Source organism: Telopea speciosissima, chromosome 5, assembly GCF_018873765.1.
Source record: "Telopea speciosissima isolate NSW1024214 ecotype Mountain lineage chromosome 5, Tspe_v1, whole genome shotgun sequence".
Classification (NCBI taxonomy): Eukaryota; Viridiplantae; Streptophyta; class Magnoliopsida; order Proteales; family Proteaceae; genus Telopea; species Telopea speciosissima.
Window position 1 is genome coordinate 1,956,194 of NC_057920.1, and position 26,057 is coordinate 1,982,250.

General features: G+C 38.9%; 2 protein-coding genes across 2 annotated transcripts; one reads left to right on the top strand and one right to left on the bottom strand.

Annotated features, from left to right (window-relative positions):
- Positions 1–2,400: 2,400 nt before the first annotated feature.
- Positions 2,401–13,227, bottom strand: LOC122662607 (heptahelical transmembrane protein 4-like). The gene is made up of 3 exons (XM_043858285.1): positions 12,922–13,227; positions 6,021–6,345; positions 2,401–3,083 (listed from the first exon to the last, which is right to left on the bottom strand). The coding sequence occupies exons 1-3, from the start codon at positions 13,209–13,211 to the stop codon at positions 2,430–2,432; spliced, it is 1,269 nt and encodes a 422-aa protein (XP_043714220.1). The 5' UTR covers positions 13,212–13,227; the 3' UTR covers positions 2,401–2,429.
- An 8,787-nt stretch (positions 13,228–22,014) lies between these two features.
- LOC122662212 (cysteine-rich and transmembrane domain-containing protein WIH2-like) lies at positions 22,015–23,067 on the top strand. The gene is made up of 3 exons (XM_043857789.1): positions 22,015–22,098; positions 22,377–22,551; positions 22,959–23,067. The coding sequence occupies exons 1-3, from the start codon at positions 22,047–22,049 to the stop codon at positions 23,002–23,004; spliced, it is 273 nt and encodes a 90-aa protein (XP_043713724.1). The 5' UTR covers positions 22,015–22,046; the 3' UTR covers positions 23,005–23,067.
- Positions 23,068–26,057: the final 2,990 nt, after the last annotated feature.

Genomic DNA, 26,057 nt, shown 5'->3' on the forward strand with positions numbered 1-26,057 from the left:
GTGTCCACACCCAATTTTTTTTCCGATCAGGTTCCTGCTCCGTAGTTGTTCGGTTCCTTTCATACGGGTGGAAATGACAACTTAATCACATGTGAGCATTGTGGTCGGACAGCAGATTAGGTCGTTATTTTCACTTATGAGAGGTACTGGACAACTGTACCAGATAGTAACCTGAGAAGATACACCGGCCACCCGATATTTATCACTTATAAATTGCGTCTTTAGACCTTAGTGGCTTATTATTAGTTCATAGTTTAAAATGGCTAAAGTGTTGTACATCTTCAAATACAGTTGAAAAAGGAAAACGAGAGTGGTCAGTCGTCTTGCTGCTTTTAGGCTTTTCTTTTTGGAGTCCGACCCAACACCTGGCCGACACTCTTACTAGGGTAGAGCTCAGCCAAAGGTGCTTCCAAATTATTAACAATTCGGTTCTTTGATCACTTAAATTTAATTTTGAGATTTTCCCTTCTTAAAGTTGAAAGTTGGGAATCTTGAGCTCCCTTTTGCTTCAGTATTTAGAGTCAAATCATTTAAATCGTTAAAAGAATGAATTCATTACAAGGTTGAAATTTTGTGGATTAGTAGATGTAGATCTTAATCTTAAAGTTGAATTGCTTGGTTAATGATATACCTAAATATACTCACCCAATGATATCATGCTCCGTCATCATGATTTGGGACAGTCTGATAAATAAAAATCCATTGGGTCATACTCAACCATGCTCTAGCTAGGAGTTTGATTATATAACGGCATAATCCACCACATGATGATTGACTAATCCCCCGCTTGATAAGCCGTTGACAGTTACACCATACTCCAATAAGGAATACTCACAATTCCCACTAATCAAGAGTGACTCTCCCAAAAGGGACTTTATGATTGACTCTCCTACCATGGATGGAAGACTCAATTAGCAGGACTCTTCACGATCAACTCCATAAACGGTCTATGCTATATATACCCAGATAGAAACTTAATAGACTCCTCTTGACTGTTGTTATCTAAGTTGTTGCTAGAGAGATCTGACTTAAGCATCTGAGAATCCCTTGCCGATGAAGACTGGCTCTCTTGTGCTTACTCTGTTCATCTATGCTGGCAAACTCGCTGGAAGACCTCCCTTGATGGTTTCTTGATGCAACACATGTCAAGTTACTTGGACCATCAAGGGTGCATGCCAATAGTAAGACGACTTATCACCCTTCCAAAAAACACCACAAGATATGCAATCCATAAATTCCAAAGTGAACTGTGGATGAAAAAAAAAAAAAGGTTGTAACCAATGCACAAGGCTCCCGCATTTAGCAGGGAGCTCCACCCCTAAGACTCACTGTCGCACAAGAGATATCGGATAGGGTATCGCTTTGTTTTGAACGATACCAATACCTATCGATCCATATTGGACATTTTTGCTCTCAAAAATATCAATATCAATATTATTTTGACCATTGTACGCTCTGCCCATTATACTATACCATTAATCCATTATCGGTATTGGAGTCGAACAATATCGATATGAATAAGGTCAATATGATACCGATACCTCAAACCCTGATATCACGAATGTTTATCATGTACGGTTCTCTGATCGGTGCGGTTCCCTAGTGCCTCTCACAAGAGGAGGGTGGACCCCACCTGGGAAGAATGTTCGGTCAGGTGCCCTGAGTGGGTCCCACCCCCCTCTTGTGAGAGGCACTAGGAACCACACCGATCAGGGAACCGTAGACGATATAAATCCCTGATATCACATGATTTAACCTAACATTTGTCCAACAAAAGGAACTTGATTATAGTTTCTGCAGATAGTAGCTAGGAGCTCCAACCATTGTTATTGAAACGTGAAGGAGATCTCTCATTTAGGACCCATTTTTCCTTCAAGCATGGTCAGGGATTTTCCTTCGACTAGGACCTTCAATCAATGTTGAGAAGGTATTGTACAACCATAAATGTATTATCAACCATTCGTAAATAAGGGGCAATTATTGACAGCCATGGATGACCATGTGGTTCTTCACAGCTTGGTGAAGGAAAACTTTGCCCTCCAATTTGTTGGTTTACCAAATGTAACACTGTAGGTCTCTGGTTTAACAAAAAGACCAAAGCAATTCTAGCTAGTTATTTAACAAAATGAAAACCAAGTCTGGATTTCAATTTTAAATAATATTATATCGTGCTGGGGGAGTGTGAGTGTCCTTCCTTCTCATGGTTTACAAAAAAATCACTCGCCACAAAAGAAACCAACTGCATGCCTGCTTATTCCCCCAACTATATTATTTAGATGCATAATAATAACAATAGATCATTGAACCCATCCCCCTTCTGCCTGCCTGCCTGCCTGCCTGCTCGTATATGGAAATGGAAATCAGAGTTCTAAGAGGCCAGGAAAGGACGGCTAGTGACACTCACATTGACTGACTGACTCTCTCAAGTCTTAACACCCTTTTTGTTCTCGCCACCTGAGGTACACCAAACTCGCACGGTAGTGTGTGTAAGCCCCTGCCACGACCAACACATGAAAAACCTGGTGGCTGTGTCCCGCAATATCAAACTTCCCGGGTTTCCACCTCTCGGGGATCCTTGTAACGTAGACCAAGGCTCCAATCCCATAGAAAATCCCCATCAGTATCTCATACCCTGTTGTGTGGAGAGCCTCAGGTTGGTTTCCAAACAAGATTAGCTTGTGCAGTATGGGTGCCACCCCTGACATTCCCATCCCAAAGAAGAGGGATGTTCGAATGTTTCGGAATTCAGGCTTCTGAAAAAACGGGAGGAGAGAAACTATGATTGTCGCAATTCCAAGGATGGTTATGCATCCCAAGTAAAGGTTGCAGAAGAAGGGTTTGCACATGAAAGCGTAGTAGACAGGCGGATAAAAGGAGGTTGAGATGAGGGCAGCAATGCCAGCGTAGTCAAGCCTGAGCATGATGTAAGATAGGCGCTTGGAATGGCAAGACAGAAGGTGGCATGTACTGCTGGCTAAGAGACAGAACATGGCCCCACCCAAGAAGGCAAAGAAAGGCCACCGTGTTATCGGCCGCACCATCAAGGGTGCTATTATATTTGCCATATCCTCTTTCATGCCATGCTGCATTCAACCAAAACATGAACAACAAACACATTATTGCTATGATTCCAGTATCAAAGCAATGGCATCATAATCAGCAATGTAACAGTAGCTTTCTCTTGTGGGCAACTCTGCTCATGTTTAGTATGAATTAGTAAGTCCCATGATATGCATAAAAAAGAAGTAACACTGAGAAAATTAATATATTAGGATGCCCCATATAATGAAAATCATATACAGATAAGAAGTGAAATCTCATGAAATATCTTACATTCTTAGTGTTGCTCAAAATTGAAGCTACTACTGAAGACTGATGCATTACACTACCACTATAACCTAAAAAGTTTTTGGTTTCCAAGGTAAATTACTTCCTCAAAGATTTTTTGAACCCAAAAGAATATACTAGCCTCTGAATTCATGCTTGTCATACGAGGAGATGCAAGGGGGGGGGGGGGGGAATAGGTCAAAACATAGTAGGAAATGATAGCACCAATTATTCAAGGTGACTAACTGAAAAATGCCACTATCAGAACTTCATGTTTTCATACAACTTTAATAAAAGGAAGAAAATATAAAGCTTGTAAAAGTTGACAGACTGGACAAATGCGTCCAGGTTCAAGAAGAACCAAATCTCTAATGCTTCGAAGTAGGGGCAGTTTGACAAGGAGAACACCGTACTTCAATGTTTAAACCTCCAAAAAAGACGACATATTATAGAATCATTTCTGGGAAATGTTTAATATGCTAGAAATAACATGACACACAAGGAAGAACAATAAAAATAGTTTTGTAAGCCACAAATTCTGGGGAATTGATAATGAATGTACCCCACAATCCGTGTAGTTGATTGAATATTTCTTTTTTCTAAGTGGTATTGGCAACTTAGGAAATACCAGCAGTGGCTGGAATTAATTTCTCTGATCTCTTCTCTCTTCCTATTGATTCCTCTTATTCTTCTCTGTTCTTTGTTGTTCTTCAAGTCCCATAGTTCTTTTTGTTTCTTCAATCCTCTTCTATCTCATATATGGTTAGAGCAGCAGAGTGTAAAGGCAGGAGGCTCTGTATAGCAGCTATTCTAACAGGTCAGAAGTAAACCCCCCCCCCCCTCTGGCTTGGTCTGGCTATATCCTTTACTGAATTCTTGATTTTCTCTAATTTAATTCATCACATCCTGTTTCTACTCCTTTTCTGCTATCAATTTGAATTGAAATTTCTTGTTTTCTCCTAAGCTTCAGTGTGTATTTCTGCACAGGAATTTATAAATAATCAAAACTTTCAAACTATTAATTGTTAGGATTTTTAATCATTTCTTTCTGTTACCCTTACATATGCTGTTCTACAACTAGAAATCTGACCATAAAACTCATTCATCCAATTACACCTTCATTATGGCTGAGAAATCAGTCGAATTGGAACCAAAGGATTCATCAGCCCTCTAAGTCCACTCAACCATCTGAACTAGGGTATGAAAATCATAGGGTTTCTCCCAAAGCCCAAAATTCTGAATTCCCAATTTTCCAGATTTTCTCTGTTACTGTTCTGTTCATATCTCATCTGACACTCCCTGGTCAGTCCTTATTCGTATTGTAATTCCGTGCAAGGGCTCATCAATCGCTGGCTAAATTTGGTTCTTGTGACCCACTTGCATCATTTGCCATGAGTGGAAGTTATCACATATAGATCGCAATTTTATTTTTCACCAAACTTCTTTTCCAGATAAACTAGAACACCCCCTCCCCCAAAAAAAATGGTCTTCTGGTTACATTTGCATTTATCTTTTTCTAGTTCGGCCCAACTGAACCCTTGAATCCAGCTAGTAACATGTGATTTACTACTAACTCCTAAAATAGTGATTGATAATCCAACATAACTCATCCAAAACGTTAATTTGATAGGGGAAAGAAAAAGGAGTGAGGCTGATGCATTACCAAAAGAATAAAGCCTACCAACCCATATATATATAAAACCTGCAGAAATTGATGACTAACAAAAGAGGAAAATGGCTCATTAAAAACAAAAAAGAGAAAAAAATTTCACGAGGATCTTTAGAACAAGGACATGCGTTGGTGTCTAACACCCTGACTACTCTGTGCGTGTATGTGTGAAAAGAAAAAAAAGGTCAGTTCTACTCTTTCCAGAAACTCCAGCAGGTAATTAACTCTCTTTTTTGGTGGTGTTAACATGTGTAACCCAATCAGAGTGATTTTCATGTCAAGTTGTAGGGTTCGTATTAGTATTATTTCCACTACAGAAGGTTTTCAATGAAGTTAAAAATATAGGAGATAATCTAACTTTTCAAGTTGAATTCAGTCACGGTAGCTATTTTGTCATTAATGAATCAGAGGGTATGATGAAGGGCTTCGTAATTAAGTTAATTACTGGAGCTCCTCGGCAGGGTGGCAGCTATAGTTTGGTTTTGTGAATAGCAAATCCTATTATTGTGTTTAATACAGATCAGACACTTAGTATCAATTGAATGTTCTTTTCAAGCCTAAAGTTTCTTTTACTAGCTGTGCAGATTCATGGTGGACAATGTGGATTTGCTAATCTAACTTAAATGGTGACAGGTATATCTTTATAACCATTTCAGCAGTTTGGCAAAACTGAGTTAAGGAGAAAATGTGTAAAAGATATAAAAGCCAACCAAGTTTTCCTCTTATTGTCCAGTAGGTGTGGATTTTAGATCCACGGCAATTAAATTCTACTCTCTGGCATAATGGTATCACAAACCTTTTGAAGGAATTAACCCTTAGATTTGTCACTGTCCATTTAAAATTTTAAATTCCAAACAAAACCGAAAGGGAGGACTAACTACAAGGAACATCCATCTTATTGTATTGATTAAGTAGAATAAATTCCCTTTTTTCTCTTGCCTTATTTATTTCAAGAATAATAGTAATAACTAAACATAAAAAAGAACTAACATGAAGCAGACAAAGCTAAGAAAAATGATATTACCAGAACACAAACATCGGTGTGGTTGCCATTGGAGAATCGCTCAGGCAAGCAGTTACTAAGAAGTTCCACAATGTGCCAACCCGAAGGTGATGGAAGTAAATCCATTGAAGATAAGGAGGACTTCAACTCATCCCGCAGTCTATGCAAATCTGCCATGTTGGGTATGGATGGAATACATGTCAGGAGTTCAGAGTGGATCTTGTGAAGATCAGCCTTCTTCAGCACATCAGGAAAATGTTGAAGAGAGTGAAGATCCACGACCTTTGGAACCTTCATTGCCGTATAAATGGTCAGAGCAAGGAAAAGAAAGAACCCAATCAAGTGCCTGAAACAGGAAGTTAAAACACTTAGTAGAGAGACTTTCCGGAGCCAAAATAAGGCCAATCTACTATGCACCAAATATTGAACATGTCATACATGAGAAGTCTAGAAACTTTTAACACAAATATCACAGAGAGAATCAAAATTGAACCTATCAAAGCATTTCATCACTGGATAGGAGAACACGACAAAAGCAAGAGCAACAGAACCCGACATAAAGGTGCACCAAAACACAACTTTCTACAGTATGGTTCTTATTCTTCACTTTGTTGCAGTACACAAAAGCAACAAAAGATTAAAACCAAATTAGGAAATGAGTACTGTAGTACAGATCTTGACCACCAATGATAACCACAAGAACAAACTATGAGGAATGAATTCTTAACACTCAACAGCATACTCATAAAGTATGAATTAGAACACAATCGGCATGACCATGCAATTTGATATCCTACATGTATGGTTTGAAACTAAAGCATTCCTTCTCCCTTGAGCTCTTCATAAAGGTCTTCTCCTAGGTTCAACAATTATTCAAATCAGTGCTTCATGAGAAGGGGGAGGAAAAGTTAATATCCATGGCCAAGATGTTCAAGAAAAACAGCAAAAATAGATAAGCACTGGCCAGCAGATGTTAGGTAGATATCAACCATAGTAGGTATGGATGCATGGTCATGCTAACTTCTAGGGGGCAGATTCACCTGTATATGGTTCAGGCGAAGATGCTCAATATTTCAACTGGTCCACACTGATGCAAGGCTTGAGAAATGTGATCAGAGGATCCTGTTGTGACTGACGGACTGCAGAATGTGTATCATGAGATTAGCTACAAAAATCAGCTTTTCTTCAACATTACAAAAAATGTAATGTAGAGGGGGTGGGGGTTATGGGACTTTTTGACCAAACAGTGGGATCGATACCTGGAAGCCAAGTCATAGAACTGTCAAGGGGTTTTGCTAAAGATCTTGGGAGGGATGTAGCTTCTTATTCAAAATGGTAAGATTATTTATGCACCAAAAGATTTACCAGAACAATGACCATTGAAGGATTCATTACTTTAGGCCTCCCTAAATGGTTGTTCTGGGAGAAAGAATTCACTCCTTTCCACAGAGGACATGGAAAAGACCATCATACATGGGGTAAAGAACTAGCTTCCCCTAGAATAGCAACTTTAACACACTCATTGGTTTGTGAGAGATAGAGAGTTTGAATTGGAATGAATCTCACCTTGCCCACTTTGTTGGGTAGTGATGATATTTATAAACTTGAATTCAAAGTATTGTTACATTCGTATCTGTTACAATGGGATAAACCCAATTAGTTACAACAGCTAGTTTTAGATAAGTGTTGACTAATTCAAATAAAATTGAATATTTGAAATACCAACGGATCCTTATCCTTAACATCCCCCTCAAGTGGAAGTTGGTCTCGAACGATCTTCAACTTGTTACGAATCATTTCAAAGCAGAACGTGATAAGGATTTGGTGAAAATATCCGCTAGCTGATCGCGAGTGGAGATGAATTTGACTTCAAGCAAGCCTTGCATGCAACCAAGTGACGAACGAAGTGAAAATCCACCTCTATGTGTTTGGTGCGTGCATGGAACAATGGATTCACCGTGAGATAAGTAGCTCCTAAGTTATCACACCAAAGTACCGGAGGCTTTGCTTGTGGCACACCAAGTTCTTGTAAGAGAGATTTAATCCAGACCAGCTCGCACAGAGCATTGCAAGCGCCTATATTCAGATTCGTTGAAGATCGAGCGATTGTATTTTGTTTACGAGCACCATGATATTAGGTTGTTGCCAAGAAATATTGCAAACCCACTGTAGACCGTCTCGTCATCGGGCATCCAGCCCAATCAAGATCGCTAAAGGCATTGAGGGTGGGAGATGTAGAGTGGTGAGAAGAAGGCCATGTGAAACGGTTTCTTTAAGATACCGTAGTATGCGTTGACTGCTTGCCAATGTTCATCGTTGGGGTTTGGAGATATTGGCATACTTTGTTAACGTAATATGATATGTCCGGCCTTGTTAATGTGGCATCTGGAGGGCTCCCACCGTACTACGATATGTTGTTGCATCAACCAATGGCTTCCTTGAGCTTGTGATAATCGGGTATTGATAGCCATAGGTGTATGGACTGGTTTGACACCATCCATGCCACTTTTTGAGAAGATCTCGTAATATATTTTTGTTGAGAGAGCACAATACCTTTAGAACATTGAAGCACATCCACGCCAAGGAAATAATGCAATTTTCCCAAATCACGAATGGCAAACTCCTGCTGTAGAGAAGTAATGGTATGATGGAGTAGTGTGGGATTAGAGCCAGTGATGACTATGTCATCTACGTACACCAACATATAAACATAATGAGAGGCCTGCTTAAGAATAAATAATGAGGTGTCGGTTTTGGATCCTTCAAACCCCAAAGTAAGTAGATAGGCACTCAATCTTTGAAACCAAGCCCTTGGCGCTTGCTTCAAACCATACAACGCCTTATGTAACCGGCATAGATACTGTGGTTTAGTGGGATCAATAAATCCTTGAGGCTGTTTCATATAAACTTCCTCCTTGAGTGTTCCATGTAAGAAAGCACATTACTTACATCCAATTGGCGCATCTCCCGGTTGTTTCTGCCGCCAAGGATAACACACCAACTGTAGTAGGCTTTACCACGGGACTAAATGTCTCTCGTAATCGATACCTTTCCCGTGGTTGTAGCCTTTGGCCACTAATCGGGCCTTGTAGCGCTCAATCGTACCATCCGCTTTTCTTTTTATTCGAAACACCCACTTAGAGCCAATTACATTTCGATGGGACTGTGGTGGAACTAAACTCCAAGTTCCATTTTTTAACAAGGCATTGAACTCCATTTCCATAGCTGTCCGCCACTTATCATGTTTGTTAGCCTCTCGTGAAACAAGTAGGTTCAACCTCAATGGGCCCTTCATAAGTGGGCAGATGGCAAAGGATAACGTGTTGATGGCCTTGGATTGGATCTTAGTTGCATCGGGTGAGTCCTTGTGAGAGGCGCCGCAAGTAAATGACTCGGGCTTGTGAAGATATTGAATTAGGAGGCAAGGAAGGTTGTGGATCTGCAATAACCCCCGCAACATTATTCATAGCATTTGATCCTCGTTCGTTAGTAGATGGGGTAGGGATCACATCGCATTGGCAATAATCGGTGAATAATTGTAGGTAGGCGGGGAGAGTGGAGATGATGAAGGTGTAGTATGTGAAGTCATACCAGATGAAGTGCCTGCTGTTCTTGGACTCTGTAACGGACGTGTATCAAAGGTGGATATTGATAACCATGGTTGAGGTGGGAGTGAATGTGGTTGTGTGCTTTGAATATGAGTGGCAAAAGGAAAGTGATCCTCAATAAACCGAGCATGGCGAGCAATGTACATGCGGTTTGTTTTTAGATCCAAACATCTCGTAGCCATGATGCAGAGGGTCGTATCCCATAAAAACACACAAAGTAGAGCGGAGAGAGAACTTATGAGAATTATAGGGCGCAAGAGAGGATAGACAAGACAACCAAAAATTTTGAAGAAAGAATAGTTGGGTGTAAGATTATACAAGACTTGTATAGGAGATTTATTTTTGTGAAGAACAGTGGGTAAACGATTTATGAGATAAATTGCAGTTTCAAAAGCAAACGACCAATATTTTAGTGGGATGGAAGCATGAGCAAGAAGTGTTAAACCCGTGTCTACCACATGTCTAATTTACGCTCCGCAGCCCCATTTTGCTCATGCGTGTGAGGACATGCAACTCTATGAATAATACCACATTTGTTAAGAAAGGTATTCAATTTTTGAAATTCCCCACCCCAATCTGATTGGAATTGTTTTATTGGTCTTGAAAATTGTTTCTCCACCATTCGCTTAAATTGTTGAAAAATAGAAGGAACAAGAGAACGATTTTGAAGTGGATAATACCAAGTAAATTTGGAGAAATCATCAATGAAAAGAACAAAATATTGAAAACCATTGATCGAGGAACCGGAGCTGGACCCCATACATCGCTAAAAATTAAATCAAGTGGTGCGAACTAATGCTACCAAGTGACGATGGTAATGATGCTTTATGGGATTTGCCAAGAAAACAAGATGCACATTTATTTATTTTATTGGAAGAACAAGGTAAGACTTGAGAATGAATCAATGCATGTACTGTGCGTGGTTGAGGATGTCCCAACCTAGCATGCCACGCATTGGCAGAATTTTGAACATCGAGTGGGCGGTGTTGGCTGAAGGTGATGGAGGCTTGAAGCTCGGCAATTGATACAACCTGTCCTTAAGAGATCCTTGAAGCAGGCGTTTTGTCACCTGGTCCTTCACAATGAAATGAAAAGGGTGAAATTCAAAGAAACAGCTTATTATCCTTTGTGAAATGATGAATGTAAAGTAAGTTTTTGGTGATTTTAGGGACATGGAGTATGTTGGTGAAATGAAATAAATTATTAGATGGAGAACGGATATGAGAAGAGCCAATATTGCTAATGTTTAATCCAACCCCATTACCTACGCGCAAGGAATCATTACCATTATATGGTGCAGAGATTTGCAGGTTACTGATATCCGGTGTGACATGATGGGTTGCTGCTGTGTCTGGGAACCAATCGCTCATGGACGGAGGAGTAGGTAATATGCCAGCCATATTAGCAGATGGTGATGGATTTGTTGGAGGTGGATTGGTGTAGCGGAAATAACATTTGCTAGCAATATGGTTGAACTTGCTGCAGATCTGGCAGCGATCTCTTCTATTTCTTTGCCGCTGTCCTTGTGCTCGGTTGGAATAATTAGTAATGCTAGAGTTTGTAGGGGAAGCATTTGAAGTGAGTGCTGATGTTGTGGCAGCAGTGGGTGGTGGTACATGAGTAAGATTTGCTTCAATGGGTACCTGAGCACTCTTCAACCGTAGTTCATGACTCAAGAGTAATCGATGAAGATCATGAAAAGTGAGAGGTTCAGTCTTTGTAGAAAGAGCAGCGACAATATCGCTAAAATCAGGTCCAATGTTTTTGAAGACAATAGCATTTAATTCCTCATTGGAGAGAGGACGATTGGCTGCAGCAAGTTGATCGGATACATATTTGACTTCGCGAAGAAAGCAGAAGCAGACTTATCACCTTTGGTGAGGTTTTGCAGCTGCATATGGAGTTGGAGAACACTGGTATGTGAGAGAGATCCGATCGCAGATTGGAGAGCACTCCAGACTTCTGCAGATGTGTCGAGCCCGACGACATATGGCAATACTTCTGGTGAGAGTGATGAAATTATCCAGCTGAGTACCAGCTGATCTTTCCGAATCCAATCAGAGTAAGCAGGATTTGGAATTTCTTCAGTAGATTCAGCAGTAGTATGATGCATGGGTGGGCATTTAATTGTGCCATCGATGTAACCCATTAAGTCTTGGCATCGAAGAAGAGGAAACAATTGTGTTTTCCACAGAAGAAAATTATCACAGGTAAGTTTCAAGGTTAAATGATGCTGAAACGCAGGTGTTGAGGAAGAAGAAGACATTGTTGAGGAAGAACAGTTGCTGCAGTAGATGAATGCTAAGATAGAGTCGTTGAAGAAGGCAACAGATTACCAGGAATCGATAAGGTCGACTGATACCATGTGAGAGATAGAGAGTTTGAATTGGAATGAATCTCACCTTGCCCACTTTGTTGGGTAGTGATGATATTTATAAACTTGAATTCAAAGTGTTGTTACATTCGTATCTGTTACAATGGGATAAACCCAATTAGTTACAACAGCTAGTTTTAGATAAGTGTTGACTAATTCAAATAAAATTGAATATTTGAAATACCAACGGATCCTTATCCTTAACATGGTTCACAAATAAAACACTTAAAATTACCCAAATGTCTAACATGAGCTCTAAAACTCTTTTTCATCTAAGAAAAGATTGGTCCTCTTAGCCTGAGTGGAGACTCCTAGTTACCATAAAAGACTTAGTAGAGCAAATTGAAATTCAGCTCTCCGAGCCATCTTAAGAAATAAATAAAGACTTCAGTTCAGAACATAGAGATGGGCCTTTAGCTATCTGGCCATTTTGAATTTGATTTTAAAATATATCTTTTATTGCTGTAGTGAATGGAAATCCAAAACATCAAAACAGTGTCTTGGTTAATAAGAAAATTTTCAACAATAAAGATGGCTCATGCTCGAGGGAACCATAAGTCAATCTCAGCAGGTACATAAACAACTATCCATGAATTGTGAGAAGCGACAAGAACTCCTAATTTTATTGTCCTTAATCCATTTAACACAAAAAAGGTTTCAAATAGAGGCACATACACTTAGAAAAAAAAAAAAAAGATATTATTTGGGACTCATCACTCAAAGAACCAACTTCCCAATATGAGGAAACACAGCCGACAAGCAAAGATATGTCCATCAAACAACAAAGAATCCAATATAAATATCAGTTTGCAACCCAACCCAGATCAGAGAGGAGATAAGTGACAAAAGGAAAATAAGGGGGAAAAAAATTAGGGGGGGGGGGGGGGAGAAGAGTTGTGAGGGCTTGGAAAAGAAAGCAATTTTGGCCAAGAAACCTTACGTCCAGACATTTAAAGTTTCGTTGTGGATGGAGAAGATGCTAAGAAAGATCTGCTTAAGCGGCCACTCCGATCGGTAATGACCGAGAATGAACTCATTGTCTCTCAAATACGCGGGCAACGAATGGTATTCAACTAGCTGATATTTCACCTTCTTCCACAGTCTTTTACCCTTCCCTTCCTTTGAACAAAAAGATTCATTCCCATCTTCGCGTCCAGATGGAATAGGATCCTTCTCAAACTCCTCACGAGAGACCCCCAAAATCTCGTAATTCTTGTTGTCACTACCCATCCTCTTCCCTCCCTTCAGCGCCATGATTACTAACAGGGGATCGGCACTTGGCAGTCCCCTAATAATTCTCGACCTCTAACCTTCGGGAACGGATTTCTTTGTTCCTCTAACACTATAGTAAGGAATTAGTTCGGAACTGAATAGTAATTCAAAGAATTTGGAAAACGATCAACCACAATGTAGAGAAGCAGAGGTTGTTCTATAGTCGTCGTCTTCCTCTTCTTCTTCTTCTTCTTCTTATTGAGTTGTCAACTTGTGATATAAAATCTGGTTTCAAATGCAATATATGTTTTCGTTTCTGGTAAGTATTGTTTAGTCTCGTGGGAAAAGGATGATTGGTCGAGTGAAGAACAAGTGGTGAAAGAAAACATCCCCGTTGATTGATTCGCCGAGGAGATGCGGAGATGCCCTCTCCTAGGCCCCAGGTAGAGCGGATCCTTAACTTAAAAACTTCGGAAAAATGATGCATATACCCCCTTGTACTTTGTGTTTAATAGAAATCGACTCAAGGCTTCAAAAAATTGGATGATGGGTATACTACCCCTGTAGTCTCAAAATCCTGTTAAACTAACTCATCGTTAGTCGTCCAACGTTAATTGATGATGTGGCATTGAGAATGGATATGAAATATCCATTTTACCCTTAAATACCCATTAATGACTAACCTAAATAGTTGGTGAATAGATTCCCCCCTTCTTCCATCTTCCTTCCCAAAATCCTAATATGCCAAAAAAAAATTCAGACTGAGCGATGGCCATTAATTGCAATGGGAGTGATTGTAGACTGCATAGGCAGACGAGCGGTTGCAGCGTCAACTGCTCTATTCCTCTTCTTCTTCTTCGTGTCCGGTTGCAGCAGTCATTGAGTGGTGGGAACTGCGAAAAGTGTCGACTGCTCTGTTCATCTTAGTCTTTTTTCTGTGTCTTCATATGTAAGTCATTTTTTGTACTGTGAGTTGGCATTCTGTTGATGCATTCACAAAATGCAATGTGATCATGCAATTTTGTTGATGCATTCACTGCTCTGTTTATCTGACTACTCATGTGAGTTGGTATTTTGTTGGTGCATTCACTGCATCTGGTCATGCACATCTAACCGTGGAATTTTTTTAATGACAATTGCAATGTTGTTTATTACAAACTCCCATAGTAGGGATATTTTGACAATATGTGAAGTGTCCGTGATATTTGATATACTTATAGGAGGGGTCGGTGAAATTTTCCCTCAATATTTATTGTACTCTTATATATATATATTTTTTGGGGGTAAAATATTGTACTCTTATTTCACGTCTATGTTATTAGGAATGTAAATTTAGTAGATGATGTGTAGTGGATCTAATTCCTATCACATTTTTGTTTGTCTGCTTGTGTGGTTGTTCAAATACTATATCTCCTTTGATTAATTCACCATCCAATAAGCAATTAGATGATATCTTAATAGTCAACTTTACTCTCGCCAAAACCTCTGCAGATTGCCCCAACTCTTTGCTTAGTTAAAAAGAGTTAGATGATCTAATAGCTTACATAGAGTTACATTTAAAGCTTGTTTTGTTGTGTTAGGAGAGGGTTCCATGGACTTAATTTTATTTTTTATTTTTAAAAGGAAAAAAAAAAAGACATATCCATATTATAATAGATTGGCTAAAAGAATGCTACTTCACTAGTCTTTTGGTGGGCAATTATTACTAGAATGGAGCATAGGTTGTTTAATTTATAACAAAATAGTTTAGCCCTAACCTCGGATAAACATGAAACAATAGAAGGGATGTAACCCTTATAAATTAGTGTGGTTATGATAATTTAGTCTCAGATTGGATAGGCATCAAATAATAGAAGAGAGGCAACCTTTATAAATAGTGTTGGTCACCAACTTACAAATGAACTTAGGTGGGTTATCAAGTACCTAACCAATCTCTCTTAAAGTGGGAGATTCTTCTTAAATAAAATGTTTATTTTTCTCATTAGTGGGAGATTTATTTTTTATTTTGTATCTATATATTACTTTTTAAAATTTAATAAATAAAGCCAAAGTATTTATATAATTCGGATTCAACTAAATTATTGGCGAATAATTTGTTAGAGTTGAAACTCACAATTTCTTTCAAATCTCTAGGAAAAAACCGCCTTCGGGTAGAATAATTGTATTATTCTGTTTGGACGAGAATTAAACAACTAGCTCCAGAGTCCAGAGGAGGATGTGAAAATAGAGAATTACTTGAGTGCCCATACAACTAATACAACAATATAGCATTATCCCAACTAAATGGGGTTGGCTACATAGATCCTTGCTATCTAATCAGTTCTATTTTAAGTCATACATGAAACGAGGCCTAAGCTATTTAATTATATCTTTCCTCACCACTTCTCCTAGGGTTATTTTATGTCTGCCCCTTCCTTTTTTAGATCCTTCAATCTGAATCCAATAACTCTTTTGGATTGGAGCATTCTAAGGCCTGCATTGAATATGACCATGCCACCTCAAACGACTTTCTCGTAGCTTATCAATGTTTTCCTTTTAAGATTCACCACCTTATCTTAGAACAAATAGGTTCCTTTATCTTACGATTCTTGTTAAGGAGACACATATCCAAGATCATCAATCTATGTTGAGTGGTTAGGCTCTCCCCAGATATAACCTTATAGTACTTCTAAAACAGTCAGTTGGACCTTCTAGTTCAAAAGTGTTCTGTGTGTCTCGAATTTTTGTTCCCGTGTCGAAGATTGACCCGCTTTGGCATTTTTTGTGACCACCCGAATAGGATTTCTTTTGAGGTCTCGATGGTAGTGGAGAGCTTGGGCCTAAGCCCATCACTAATCTAGTTTGAGGGTGCTGAGCACGGTTCAACCCAACCCATGGATCACCCCACTTGGAGGATTATTACCCTATTTTTCGTGTCTTGTTGTTTAAGCAAGTTAGAAGTGAGATTTGGAGTTTTTGTGTTAGGCTTTTGAGAAGAGAGATCTTGCAACCATTTGGGTGTGTCTTGAGATATCTCCACTGTAATCTTCTTCCATTGCATGATGAATCATCTTCATCTTCGCCTGTGGATGTAGCGTATCACATTGGTGTGTGAACCACGTTAAATCTCTATGTCATCTTTGCTATGTTTTGTTTTTGTTTGTATTTTTTAGAGTTAATTTTAATAGAATGAAATCTATTTGACTGATATGCTGTCCATTTTTGTAGGTAACTAAATGCTCATCTTTTCTTTCAAAAAAGTGTTTACAATAGATAAATCATAAGCTACAACAAAACTAAAACTGAGATACCTTCCTCATTTCTGTATGAGTGCCCATAAAGGACAGTTATTATTCGTTATTGCTTTGCATCAATGGCCCTAATTATGTATGGATATAAACAGAGATACATGGAAACAATAAGTACTGCCATATAAACGTGCTCGATCAGTTGCCAACAATAAAGATTTCCCTTTGAGATGTCTTCCCAATCGGATTGCTTGGACAAAATTATCCATGTGTTTTTTCTTTCTTTAGTTGGAAAACCATATTTTTAACTCGACTTGTCCTTTTCAAAATCTGGTGCATCCGTAAGTCATCTCTTTTTTCTTTTTTATAATATTTTTTTTCTTCTCCTTCTCCGAACGAGGAGGGACTAAGACTATGATTGTTTCACACGTAAGAAGGAAGAAAAAAAAAAAGGGGGTGGGGGTAGGGCAATATTGAAGACAACAAACAAAAATTATAGGGTTTTATTTAATTGAAGATCAAACTTATGGTCTATGAATAATATATGGCATTATGCGATAAAAACTAAGCTTGGTAACTTTCACATGACTCGGGTAAAACACTGAGTCAATAAAGACTCAGACTGACTCAGACCTGGTGTGATCATTTCTTAAACCTGCGTTTCTTATCAACTCAGGAAACCTGTTTTTCCAATTATAATTTAATGGCATTGATTGATTATATACAGCCCTAATTTTTCTTTCCTGACTCCACACTAGATTCCCAGGTGAAGTTGGACGTTCAACAATTAAGCGATAGCAGCAATGGCGGTCAAAAAAATAGGAAAACACTATGTTGGCGGGGGGCAATGGCGGCCAACATTACAAAGCATTGCAGAGGTTGGACTTTCAAAAGTCATCACCTCTTTATATTTTTTTGCTCAATTACACATCTACAACCCATCTACGTACACAAGTGAGATAAATATAGATATGATAAAAGATTGACATCCCACCCGTGGATCCCACACACTCTCTCTCCTTTTTAAAACCTGGTTTCCCAACCCCTCAATTAGCTTATCTCTAGTTCGAGCCTTCGAGTGAAAGGTAATGTGGTATTTTCATTATTATGTGTTAGAAAAATCATGGGTTTCATCAAAATCTCAATCCTAGATTTTTGTATGAATAATTAGAATACAGTGAAACAAATAAATAAACATAAGGGAGATATATGCTTTTTACTGCGTATGTTGATATAGAACAAATAAAAAAACTCTTGTGTGTTCATGAAGAACACAAAGAACAATACGAGTCCACGTAGAAACTTTGACAACCGCGATAGGAATCTTCTACAGTCTCCTAGACTCCAGTTCACCTCTCTTTCTTGTGGAGAAAAGAGAATAGTAACTGCAGCGACTTCTCATCATTATTTGTAATACTCTTAAAATCCTAACCCACTTCCACAATAGGTCAAGCCAGTCCAAATCATCTCAATAAAATAAGTAGCAAACCACGTCAGTCCTTGTATTTCTTGATTCCCATTAATGATCGACCCGATAATTAATCAAGCCCACACATCACTGTTGAAAAATAACTAATATTATGAATATCTAGAAAATGATATAGATTGACTACATGTCAAATTATATAGCTGTACAAAAATTCAATCATGCCCCTTCCCTTTCATTGGTTTACTCCGTTGTATATTCAGTCCATTTCTTTTTAAGGAGATTATTTATTTAATTGATGGGGTGGAGAGCCAGCCAATGGAGAGTGCAGGAGATGGTTTGTCAACAAGGGAGCAGAGAGGAGAGAGTGAGAGCGTTGGCATAGCGTTCATCGCCTACTTAGACACATTTTTCCCTTATAAAAAAAATTGTTTCATTTTTCTGACTTTTCAAAGTTCTTATTGTGTTAGTTCTTTTATGTAAACAAATCACCAAAGAGGATCTCGAATAAGAATGGTTACAAGCTTTACGAACGTTGACGATTAAGAGTGAGAGAGACTGAGAGAGACAATGATCTCAATAATAGCAATAGGGTAAGGGGTGACTTGATTATGTCTATATATAATCAATCTCCCACCCCCCTCACAGTGTCCCACTCTAAATAGGAAACAGAGGAGTGAAGCGACACAAAAGAGGAAGGTCATCTCCTTAAGTGGCCGACCTACCCAGGTCTTCTTGGCTGCCCCATGGGTGGGCACCAAACTCGAACCGGGTCTAGGCCCAGGTTCAGTTAACATTTTAGGAAGAAAGTTACATTAAAGTTGAAGATATATTTACAGATCTAGGAAAAGCAACACTACAAAGATCAGAGACTAGAAATTTAGAAATAAGCGGGGAAGGATGGTAACCCATATTACAAAATGGTGACGTTGAGTCCCGAAGGATGCCAATGCCAATGCACCAACTACATAATTCCCTTGTCGATAAGTAAGATTTTGGCCATCATCCAAAACCGTTGCAATTCTCCGAGGCAACTGTGATGAGTTAAGTTTAAAATATCAATAACGGCGTGAGACATTGGTGATTTCTTGATGCTACAATTACAAGGGCTTGTCTAATAGCTAACTCCTCAACAGTGTTTGCGTATGAGAAATCAACATATGTAGCAAAACAGTGAAGGAATTCATTGTGATCACTACCAAAAACTCTTATACTGGAATATCTTGGAGCTCTTAATCATGAATCATCAATATTCTGTTGGGGACAAATGAGCAACCACGAGGAAGAACCCAAACAAACAATCGCACACAACATAAGGAATTTATCGTGGTGCGGTAAGATTGCTTACATCCACCCGAGAAAACTAGAGATTTTTCACTATTTTCTAAAAACTCTCTACATCACTCTTCACCTCACAAAGTGTTCCCTTTTGCTTGTGACTAGGTTTTCCACACTGAGACAATATATTAGAAAACCCAAAATCCTAATCCCCTCATAATTGCAATTCTACCTTCATACATGTTATTGAGTCAAAACTAGTCCAATTACAAGTTTACAACTATGTGGACCCGTCACAAAATACAAGACATACCCAGTCCCAATACATTCACCTTGATAAAATTCTGAGGTCGGTACTCGATGCCATGAGATTAAGATGGTTCATCTCTCATGACGAGAAATAAAAGGGGTCGGACAGTAATCTGATGCAAAAGAGGTTGTTCTCCATGAGACAGAAATAACGTTAGAGAACACCTTTCAGACTTTTCTGAAAGATGCATTATCATAGGCCAACCATATATGTCATACTATACTAGCCATTATGCCACGAATCGTTATCCCCTCCAATTCCTCCAATTCCTCACATGGGGGCAGAAATGACCAACCTACCCCCTACCTGAAAACACTAAACAATCCTATTAGAGGAATTAGAAAAATTGGAGGTACCCGCGAATTAGAGGTGATAATTATTCTTAAGCGACCCATCCAATCCTTACAAGATTTTAATATGCATGCCAAGAATAGATACCGAAACATGATTATAATAGATACGTTGGTTGAATCAAGGCTTGGCCTAACGGTTGGCTCCTTCCCTTGATGTGGTGCAGGTGCCAAGGAGGTCTTAGGATCGACTGCTGTCACATGGGTGTGTGAGAGTGTGTATATGACATTAAATATTCTTTTTTGTGAGAGCGTGTATATGAAATCAAGTACTTTTTTTTTTTTTTTTTGGGGTGGGGGTGGGGGTGGGGGGTTGCCTGCCCTGGTTAAGGCCATGAAAGGATGTGAGCTAAAAAGAACATGAGCAAATAAAAAAATTAAATTAACAATTCGTTTGTTAAGAAGGCAAAAGAAACGCCTACCTTGGTTGGTGTCACGAAGGGATATGACCTAAAAGAAGACGACCCAATTTAACAAATTTCAAACTAAGAATTGGTTTGGATGGAAGAGGAAAAAAACGCCTACCCTGGTTGTTGCCGTGAAGGGATATGACCTAACAACAACATGAGCAAATTCAATAAAATTTAAAGGGAGAAAAAATACTACCTAAGCGTGTGCAGTGTGTTATCCTGTGCCCAAACACAGAGCGTGTGAAATGATTGCCACACTTTCATGAAAAGGTGGAATTCCCGAGAATGCGACGATCATTTCATCCGCCCTTATGTCTAGGCGCAGGGACAGTAGTGTATTACATGCAACTATGTAAACATTCTCTTTCCCAAATTTAAATTAACAATCATACCACTATTTATTTACATTTGTACCCCTTGAATCCTAATCCAACCAATTGACAAGATAGTTAAATATAACATTTAGCAAGTTAAAATCAGCCCAAGTTCTTTCTGAATGTTACTACTTACTGCTTACCATTTGATATCAAACAAAATCAATTTGCCCCCGGTACACTACCCCATAGAAAACTTTTTTCCTTAATTTAATTCTATATAAAAGATGGGATGTCCTCTAAAACAAGTTTCTTTCCGATTACGTATGATTAGTATTGTATTTGTGTACCATTTGTGCACTTAATTAATTTTTTTTGTAAAGATGGCAGTCTCTTACTATCCTTAGTAATAAAAAATGGAAGGGGTTTTCATGTATGACCATTCAAAATCGATATACATATGGGTCTAAATTTGTCCCATCTCTTACCAAAAAAAAAAAAAAAATTGCCCCATGTTTTAGGTGGAGTTGAAATTTTACAGAAAAATATACCCCAAGCATTTTACTTATAAGTTAAGATTATCAAGTTTCTTCGACCCAAAAAAAAAATATATCAAGTTTCAGCTTTTAGCAAGATGGTAAAATAGAAATTTTAAAAATATAAAATTAGATGATGCAATATCAAAATAAGGGTTTTTGTTTTTATTTTTTATTTTTTGGGTTAAGAGCATGTATAATGGGGAGAGTGAATTAGGGGATGGGGATAGGCCCCAAGATGGTTTTTTTTTTATTCTTTTTATGCAACAAAATATAGACTAATGAAAAATATAATGTAAGATGCCACTACATGCACCCATGAATAGGATTGAATTGGAATACAAAAATTGACACATAATCAATTTAATGTTATCCAATGATATAATAATTATAATCACTACATTGCCATTGCCATTGCCCTACCCCATGGGAAAACTTCGTGAACGATCTAAAGATTCCGGTTTTAGAACTTATTTTTAATATTATTTTACTTTCTCTTGCTTTATCACATGGACAGATGGACACAACCAAATATGTGAATAAATATAATTCCCTGCACCCACAATTGGTATTCGCTCCCCCGGCTCGGTAGCGAATCCTATCCCATACAATAAATAAAGGGTATAGTAGTAGAATAGTAATAAATAAATAAATATAAAGTAAAAGATGGGTCCAAGCAGAGACCTAACGCGTATTGTATACACTTCTGTGTGACTTTTGAGAGCTACAGGTTACCTAAGATTAAGGCGAACCAACAGATACCTTTTTGGTCCTCCAAAAATTACATACATTAAACACGCCAACACCCCACTACGACCCTACCCCACCCCCTCCTTATACAGGCCTTATTACAAAGCAAAGAAGTTTCGTCTCCAAATATCTCAATTCCCTTCCTCTCTCTCTCTCTCTCTCTCTCTCTATAAATAACCCTTTTCGTCCCACCACCGCTCCCAGCGCCGGAATAAGGAATCGCCCTAACCCTAAAACGTTGACCGACCAGGGATGAGTTATTACAACCAACAACAGCCGCCCGTCGGCGTCCCTCCTCCGCAAGGTATCCTCTCGTACGAGTTCCGACCTACGATCTGAAATTTCTTAGGTTTAATCTAACTCCACTGTCTGTGTATGTTCGGTCCATCCATCTTAGGCTAGGGTTTTGGTTTGGTAATTTATTTGCTTTGCTATGATTTTGGTTCCGTTTCCTTGTTTTGATGGGGTAATCTCGGATTCAGGGATGTTGTTGTTGGTATCGCAATCATGATTGCTTACTCGAATTTGTTTTGTTACACTGATGATCTTCTTATTCTGGTGGTTGGTTCGTTAAATAAACAGGTTATCCTCCCCAGGGATATCCGAAAGATGCATATCCTCCGCCAGGATACCCTCCGCAGGGTTATCCTCCTCAGGGCTATCCAGCGCCGGGCTACCCACCTCAGGGATACCCTCAGTACCCTCCTCCTCAACAACAACAACAACAGTCACAAAGCTCCGGTTTACTTGAAGGATGGTCAGTCCTCTCTCTCTCTCTCTCTCTGCAATCACTGTGATTCTGTGTTAGTTTATTTTTGCGCTTAGTTGCTAATTCTTAATAGAGATGAATCTCGTCTCGATCTGGATCATCGGAATCCTTTGGGTGGAGGAGTTTAGTTGGATCTGAATAGTGGACTCAGTTGTTCTCCACTCATCACTGGGTGCGGTGGAGAAAGAGAGATTATGCGTATGGTGGGACTCACCACTGTCACCCGCCACGAGACTCAGATGATTGCTCAACTCCTTTGTTTCTTAGTGGTTGAGATCATCCCATCCCATCTCTCTCTCTCTCTCTCTCTCTCGCCCACACACACACACACACACAGAAAAAGGGTTTAGAAAAGTAGCTAAAAAACGCTTAATTGGTGGCCTGGTGTTGTACAGTTTGGCGGCCCTTTGTTGTTGCTGTCTTCTGGAAGCGTGCTTCTAAGGGTTTGTAGAGCGGGCGGGGAGCTGAATGAGGTGGTTTGACATGATATGAACAGGAAATTCTGATACTTTCGGGATGATTGATGATGCCGGCCATTTTATGTAAACTGTATTTTGTCCAGATTCCTCTTTCCTTTTATTCTCTTCTCCCTTTTCTGTCCGTCTGTCTATGATTTATAACAGTTAATTGCTTTTGATATGATGATTTGCAACTTCTTCATGCGTGTGTTTGAAGAGAAGAATTTGATTTTTAGTAGTGTGGTGTTGGGCTACTACTACAAGTCTACATCTGATAAGTAATTACAAGATGGAAGATAGGCAGGGTATTATACCAATAATGGATTATAAAAATTTCTTTTTCAAATCAGTTTCACTTTCTTTCCCGTCTTTTTATTCCCCTTGCAATCAAATGAAAGTTGAAACCCACTTGAAGTAACATTCTTATTTCTCTTGGGTGGAAATTGATACGAGTTGGGTGATGTAGAGTTGTGGACAATTTGACAATGTGTCTTTTATAAAAAATTTCACAATTGGCACACAAAAATGTGGAGTTTTCCTCCACCATGGTTGAAGAGAAACTGCCTTTGCAAAATATTAACCTTAATTCCTTTGTAATTTGGACTCAGGACGCAAAGTATCTTTTACCGTACCAAAATTTGAAGCAAACACAATCTTAACAATTTTACCTTCTATACTACCATAAAAAAAAAAAATTTACCTTCTATCCTCACATGTTTCAAAGAACACTTACTGTGTTGTAGTGATCCATTTCCCTCGAGAGATCGACTCTTTCCAGGCTAGTTTGTTTGTTGTAGGGGTGTTTGTGATCTTCCTTCTAAATGGATGAAGTAAAAGTTATCCTAATTAATTCTATTAGATCACCTTATTAAATATCGAACAAAATTGTGGGTGAAGAGAATTCCACCATTAGAGTACTTGAAATAAATAAATTTCATTAACACAAAGATTTAAAATGTTCTTGGCACTGTTTCAAGAAGTCCCATGTAGCCACCTAGAGTGGTTGATAAAGAGATTCTTTTCTACTTTAGTCAATCTTGACTGAATAGTTAAGTTGTGTTACTGCAACCATCAGTTCGATTTTTTTATTTATTTATTTTTAAGAGAATCATCAGTTCGATCTTGGCACGGGGAACAACCACCAAACAGAGGACTTATAATGGGACTCGAAAGGCAGGGCTGTATAATTACAGAAGGAATGGACCTGAGCATCTGTTGAGTTTTTAATAGGCCCAAGTCCCAGGCTGCATAAATATCTGGTGCGTTGTTACACTTAAACATGAAACACAACATTCCAACTTCCGATTCGACTCCATGCTAAGACTCTTTGGAGAGAGAGAGAGAGAGAGAGAGAGAGAGAGAAAAACTAACGAGACTGTGACCACTCAAACACTGAAGAACAGGAGTAGGAAGGGAATTCACAGGGCCCTTAGCGTGTAAACTTGAGACACGAACAAAATTGTGGCTAAAGTTTGTCAAGTAAAACGAAGTCAATATCCCTGTAGTCAAATTTTCACTTTTTCTTTTTTTCTCTTTCTTTCTTTTGACTCGGAAAGGATCTCCCTTATAATTAAGGAGCTTTAAGAAGGATATGATGGTGAATCCAACTGCAATCTTTTTATATAGAGTTAAGAATTGAAGATTGATCGCATTCTTAGTTGATAATGTAAGATTTCCACATAGGTGAGCCAACATAGTTCAACATTTGATTTCTAAAAATGATTTACAGATGTTGACTAATGGTGGAGTGAGCTAGATCCAATACTTGTAAGTGATAATTAGTGTAGTATTGGGTCATATTAAACACACCTTAATGGTATGAAATTCAATTCTATGTGTGATCATTAGTCTAGTACTGAGGTCCTCTACGATGCAAGGGTGCGCTAGAATATGTTTGGTGCACACGCATAGCTCGACACGTGACCGAGATGTTGTTCGGATGACGAGGATGGATGTGCACCACTGAGCTGGATGCACATGCGATGGAGCCAGCTCAGTGGTGTTCATCCATCCTCACCATCCAAACAACATCTTAACCACATGTCGAGCTCTAGGGGTGCGCCAGACATCTTCCAGCACACACCTGCGAGGTAGAGGAGCTCGAGCCACAATATATGATTATGTGAGGAATGAACCAAAATGATATCTACCAGATGTTTACCCTATATATATTTTTTCAATAAAGCCCAATTTGAGCTGAGGCAAATTGACCAATATCCAACTGATCTATCTGATCAAACAAGGGTCCAAGTGATCCCTTTTTTCATCTATCCCGTTTAAAGATACAAAAATTTGGAAAGGAATTCAAAATATGCTTAATATCCCACAAAATAGAAAACAATTCCCATGCCATTGCATTGTAGACTGAGTGAGCCATTGTATCAGTTCCTGGCAATCAGACCAGATGTTGAGCGTGGTGCCTTGCAATTGGCCTATTTGTTGTAGTCCAAGTAGAAGTCTTCTTGCCTCTACTTCTTGGGCTGATCCTGCAAAACCAAAATCAAAACAAGAGTATAAAATCTGTTTGTTTCTTATTAAAATTGCTGTCCAACCTGCATTTCCTGTTTCATTCTGGAAACTCCCATCACAAATAACAATCAATGAATCAGGAGTGGTCAAGTTAAGAATATCTGTCAAAGTTGCAATAGTTTGAGTGGAGGGGGGGTTGTCGTTCATATGGAATCTGGAATTCACGAAGGATGAGATGTAGGTCACCTATCCAGCGTTGGATGTTGGTAATAATTGGGGTGGGGTTTGGAGAGGAATTGGATACCCAACAACTGTTCCTTTCGTTCCAAATGAAGTAGCAAGTGATAGAAAAAATGGCCATCACAAATTTGAGATCAAAGGAAGGCAGTGGGGGTGTGATTTTGAAAGAAAGAAAGAGATTGAGAAACGAATTTGCCATTAAAGCTTCAGTGCGCAGACCCAGTGATCCAGCAGACCAAATGCGTTTAGAGAAGTCACAAGAAAGGAATAAGTGCCATGGTGTTTCACTGTGGGATTTACAAAGAGGCACAGGTCATGAATGGGCAA